Here is a 6,000-nt window from a genome sequence, read left to right as displayed (position 1 = left end):
CATAGTTCAGTGTTTCCCAAGTGTGTTTTCCAGAATACAAGGTCCATGGGATGCTCAGATGGGGGATATGGACAAAGTTTAGGAAATATTACATAGAGTCACTCATCTCTTAGAATTTCCTGATGTACTTTAACACTTTTTAGTCTCAAGAAATGGTCCAAAATAGGAAACCTGTTCACCCCAACCCCTTCCAAAATGATTTGACTGTGAAATATATATTATATTTTATATATATATTAACATTCCAGACACCTGACTTTAGAAACAAAGGAAGAAGTACCAGTGATGAGAATGTATTGAGGAACGAGGGGATATGGTTGGGCCAACATAGATTTTATGGGACACTTTGAATTTTTGCAGAATTACTGATTTATTTATGCCATGCTCATTTTCCACTTTGCAGGAACATTAGTTAAAAAATGCTTTGTGTCATTTTGAACTGTATAGTCTATAAAAATTGTTAAATTTTTATGAATGGATTATCCTTTGAACATGCATAATGTCATTTTGAGGCTGTGGAAAACTTACATATTTTGAGATATCTTATTGGATTTTTAAAAAAAATTCTTAGAAATTGCTTTTCTTGGAGTGAGACATTTAATTGAAAAGATCATTGCTCAGAAATCACTGTGATTCCAGATTTTTCTGTCTTCTCATATATTTTGAGAATTGCTATTGTCACTTTTAATAGCTATCATGAAAAAAGTTTAATATTAGAAATTCATAGCAACTACATTTCTCATATAATCTGCCAGACAAAACAATGTATTTAATTGCTGGGAAAATACAAGACTGTTTTATGTTTTTAATTTGAATGTGATATATATATATATATATTTCCAGTCCTTTATCTTTCAAAACTTATGAAAGGAAAAGTGCAATTTGAAAAGCTTTTAGGATGCAGTATTGGAGCAAATGGGCTCTCTGATGCCTGGGCATTTGGTTTGTTTTATTTATGATGGAACATGGGAATATTTTAAAACTAAGATAAATAGTTTCAATGTTGAGAACCCCATTTTGTTAATATTGCTGTGTTAAATGTGTAGGTACTGAACAGTCAATGAAATATGAGACATTTTACCCAGTGACATTTTAAATGAATCTCCTTGTAGGGGAAGCCTGTGGGAACACCAGATGCTGGTGCTTATTTCCGTGTGCTCGCGGAGCATGGAGTAGCTGCCTTGTTTACAGCGCCAACTGCCATTAGAGCAATCCGTCAACAGGACCCTGGGGCAGCCTTGGGGAAGCAGTACTCTCTGACAAGGTGAACTCGGGATGCACAGGGCAAATGACATTAAAAACTGCAATCAGAATGAATAACTGAACATCCTATATATTTTTTCTATCACTGCAGTACCACTATGGAAAGAGCCAAAGGTTCTGAATGTTAAGAATGACTGTTCTAAACATATCTTTGAAATAGTTGGAAATTTAACTATACTGTGAATATTTTTTAATGCCATATCCTGTTTATTTCTGTTCAAATTTTATCAAAATAGTTCTCTTTTTTAAACTATTCAGCTTATATATTTTCCTTAAAATAAAATGCTAAGTGTGACTTAAAATGAGTATGTATATATATATATATATATACATATATGTGTATGTATATATATACACACATATATATATAACATCTGTCTTTTGAAAATAGACTAATAGTCTAAATAGAGGGAAATATTATTTGATTTCATTTATAGAGATAAAATGTGGAAACTATAGTCCAAATTACTTATGTTGAAAGAGTGAAGGAAATTATTTTTCTATTGTTTTGTAATAATGTGCTCTGAATAGTTTAGGTATTTTTGTGCTGGTTTATTGCCATTCATTTTAGTTTAATGATATGTATATTCAAAGATAATTATAGCAATTTGTGTCTTCAAGGCAGTTTCCAACATCGAATCTTATTGAACCTTTTTGAAATAGGTCACTGCTATCATGAACTTAAAGTATTTTGTAGTTTCTTCAAGTCAAAAGTGGGTTTGAATTAAGTCAGTTTGAATTTTTTAAATTAAATGCCAGATGTTACGAATTTTATGCTGCTATGGCCCAAGAAGGGGTTAAAACAGGTATCATATAGCAATTGCAGATATAATCAAGAAGATTTCAATTTGGGCAGGGTCAGTGGTTTTGTTTATTTGTTTCTTTTTCCTCTGTTTTTTTTTTTTGTTTTATGAAAAAATGGATCCAGATTTACATAAAATGTTCATAAAATGAGCATATAATGCGTTCATAAAATGGATCTATTATATTTCTATTCACTCTCTGTTTCTTTATTCACTACATTTCAACTTAGTTTTCTCCATTTCAGTCAAAAGCATAGAAACATAGATTTTGGTAAAAACATCTGAGGTTATGTATCGTCTCCACGTCTTAAGACAATTCCAGGGGTTTTGAAGAAACAGTGGCTGTTGTTCTTGCAGTGTCTCTTTTCTGACAAATGCATTCTGATTACAGGGCATGTAGATGTGTGACCAGCAAGCTAAGGTGTCTTGTTTGTTGCATCATCTTTTCCCATTTATACATGGGTTTTAGATGATAACCTTTACTGTAAAGGCAAGAACCATTTCTGATTTGCCTGAAATATAAAGCATCAAACAATACTGAATGAATACCTTTTTTTTTTGAATACCTATTAAAACATCACTCTTTCAAACTAATAGGTATAGACATGGAGTATGAGATTTTAGGGTAAGAGAAATTGCAATAAGTTCCCCCAGTCATGCCCCTTTGTCTTTAGGCATCTAAGTTTTTCATGATGATGTGAACCTATGTTTTTAATAGATATTTAGGAATGCAGACTCTATAAACAGCCTCAGTTATTCAAATGACTACTATTAATAAATGCAAACACTTGCTGATCACCTACTATGTGCTAGGCATAGCAGTTAAAGTTTGTTATCTCATTTGGTTATAACAATAAGTAGGAATTGTGATTATTCTCATTTTACAGATGGGTGAAGTTAGGGCCAGAGAGTTTAAGTAACTCTTTAGAAAGAAAGTAACTCAGGCGATCTGACTAGAGCCCACACTCCTAACTAAATTCCATGAACATACTCTTCGTATGAAAGGTAAATTAGGAAACTAACTTGACCCAGGGATTCTTGTCATTCATGGCATAAGTGCAGCTTTTCCTTTTCATATATTTGTAGTCTGTACAAATAATACCTTCACTGATCTACTTTGATAGATTCTCACTTGTGGACTAAAGAGAATGTTAGAAACAGAAGGGACCTCCAAAATCCAACTATCTCACTAGGCAACCAAAGTCCAAGAAAAGTTGTTTGGGTTAGAGACAAGAGAGAACCCAAGTTAGAGAACCCAAGTCTTCTCATACAGCTATACTTTTAAGTTTATATTTACGTTCAAGACATTTCATACTAACTTACTGAATGGATGGTCTCTTGATATTGTAATTGCAGGCTCATGATTGATTTGCAGTTTGCTTATCTCTCCTTCTATAGAACATTTTAAGTGATGAAGTTTTCTTTTTAAAATGTTACATAGCTCATTAAAGATTGTTTTAAAATAAATTTAAAGATGTTCCCCCCAATTTAAGAGGGTACTCTGAAATAGGTAACTAACCAGAACTGTAAGTTCATTTTATCAGACAACTAGAGTTTGGAAAAATAGATGAGAAATCATCTAGTGTAATGATTTCATTTCACAGTAGAGAAAACTTTGGTACAAAGAGGTGAAATAACATTCCCAGGATTACAAAGCTACTCTGGGGCAAAGCTGGGACTAGGCAGTATGGTATGGTAATTTAGATTCTGACTCTGGAGTTAGACTCCCTGGGTTCAAACCTACCATTTACTGGCTGTGTGACCTTGAGAAAGTTATATAGCTCTCTGTTCTTTTCTTTCTTTCTTTCGTTCTTTCTTTTTGTGGACTATAAGAGCAGTAATAGTACAAGAATATAATGAAAATAAAAGGTACATAATCCATGCAAAGCACTTGGAACTGTTCATAACATAGACTGCCTTAGCAGTTATTATCATCTTCTGCTTTCTTATTCACTGCTCTTTTTTGTCACATCATAGTGATTTATTTTCCCATGATCTTCTAGTTCAATTTTAGTAAAGTTAGAAAAAATTCTGTGCTGGGATTTCCACTCAAGATAACACAGTACCTTGTACTTTGATGCAGCCTTTCTTTCCCCATTACACAGCAATGAGAGATACTATGAAAAACAAGAAGCAGAGCATCAGAGCTGAGCTGAAAAATAAACTTTTCTGTGGACTGGAAATGGATTAGGTTTGCAAAGCGGTAAGGGTGGCTGACGCCAGAGGCTTGCTAGGTGTACAAGCATGCATTGGCAGAGTAAAGGGACTCAGTATTACCCTGCTTAGGTCATGGAGTCAGAGCTTGCTCAGTGATTGAGGATGGGCTGGGGTGTTCCTCCCCACTCAGGAAAGGAGGCTGATAATAATGACTGTCAGTTGTTTTCTGGGACTATGACATATAGCAAGCTTTGGTCTAGGAATCTGATTGAGACAAAGCAACCAGAGACTGAACCAAACTGCCCATCTGTCATCCTAGAATAGGATCTGTGATATCCTGAGTATCACTGTGGATTAATAATTCTGAATCATCATTATGGCATTGGACCTCTAGAGGATAGTTATATCACTCACAAACCTATTGAACAGAGAAGGTGAGTGTAGGAGAGAGAGAAGGAGAAATAAACAAAGACAAAGAACTTCTATTTTGAAAGAGTTTGGGAAATAAAATTCCAAACACACAAGGAACTCTAATGCTAATAAAATCAACAGAACATGGATTCATTCCAATTGAGATTATTTTTGTAATATAGCCAAATCAAACGTGAAAATAAGTATGTTAAGGATAATCAGAGTCATAAACTAATAACTCTTATGTAAAATTATTAAACTTGGGTATGAAAAAATTAAAAAGTACAATGGATAGTGTAAACTAAATAAATGAAACAAATATATGGGCACAAGGAAAGACTGTTAAAAATTACAGGATATTATTGAGGAAACTACCCAGCATGTAAAACAGAGAGACAAAGTAATAAATCTGAAAGAACTGTTAAAGAGACTTGGAGGGAAGAATAGGAAACTACAAATGTATCTAGTAAGAATTTCAGAAGAAAATGGAAGAATCGTTAAAAAAAATGAAAGTTGAAGAGCAATAATTGAATATGTTACTGAATTGAAGAAAGATGTGGATCCTAGTTGGAAAGTGCCATCCAAGTACTAAGAAGGTTAAATATAAGTAAATTCTCATTGGACAGGTCATTTGAAAATTGCAAAACGTGAACTGAGGCTATAGATAAAATCCAAAAAACTACCAGAGGAATCAACAGAGCACCAAAGAGGAAAATCCAAACTGATGCCAATAGATGCTAGATGACAATAGTGAAAGATCTGCAAAGTTCTGAGGGAGAATTGTTAAACAAAAAACTTTTATTGAAGACTGAGGGCAAAATAGAAAAATGTGCATATGGACAAAGCTAAGAGAACTTAAAACCCAGAGACTTTCTTGACAGGAAAAATGCACACAGGGAAATGGTATGGGATATGAAAAAGCAGCAGCAAAAACTGATGAAATATGTTGTTGAATTTATATAGTTGTTACTGTACTAATTATAATTGGATATTATGTTTAAACAGAAGCCAAAATAAATGCAATAAATAACTGTAACAAAACGGTGGAGAGTTTTTTCAAAAGGTAATTTGAATTTTCTAGTGGGGAGTAATAGAAGAAAACAGAATGAAGGAAAGATGGAAATAACCACAGGGACGTTGATGGAAAAAAATAATGATGTTCTGTTGTGTGAACTAGAGTTGATGAGGCATCACTGAAATAATCTATTTTTGTTTAACTTCTGTTGGCACAAGTGAAGAGTAATATTCTCTTGTTTGGTAGTTTATGACCTTGAAAGAAATATTCATTTTAGTTTTCTTCTGCCCTAACTTTATTACCTCAGAATTCTTCACCATAATCTACCTTTGGCTTTTTATCCATTACTAT

At 33.4% G+C, this 6,000-nt stretch overlaps 1 protein-coding gene across 5 annotated transcripts in view; it reads left to right on the top strand.

The window, feature by feature from the left end:
* ACSS3 (acyl-CoA synthetase short chain family member 3) overlaps positions 1–6,000 on the top strand; it is a 151,345-nt gene that overhangs the window by 89,820 nt on the left and 55,525 nt on the right. For all 5 annotated transcript variants that reach the window (XR_003002075.1, XR_003002077.1, XM_024736438.1 and 2 more), the window contains exon 8: positions 1,113–1,264. Coding sequence is in view for 3 of the 5 variants with exons in the window: in XM_024736438.1 (XP_024592206.1) it covers positions 1,113–1,264 (152 nt within the window). In the remaining 2 variants the exon portion in view is untranslated. The remainder of the gene's footprint in view (positions 1–1,112; positions 1,265–6,000) is intronic.

This window comes from Neophocaena asiaeorientalis, unplaced genomic scaffold (assembly GCF_003031525.2).
Source record: "Neophocaena asiaeorientalis asiaeorientalis breed wild unplaced genomic scaffold, Neophocaena_asiaeorientalis_V1.1 scaffold134, whole genome shotgun sequence".
Classification (NCBI taxonomy): domain Eukaryota; kingdom Metazoa; phylum Chordata; class Mammalia; order Artiodactyla; family Phocoenidae; genus Neophocaena; species Neophocaena asiaeorientalis.
Note: the sequence above shows the minus strand (reverse complement) of the source record. Positions and strands in the feature narration are given on the sequence as shown.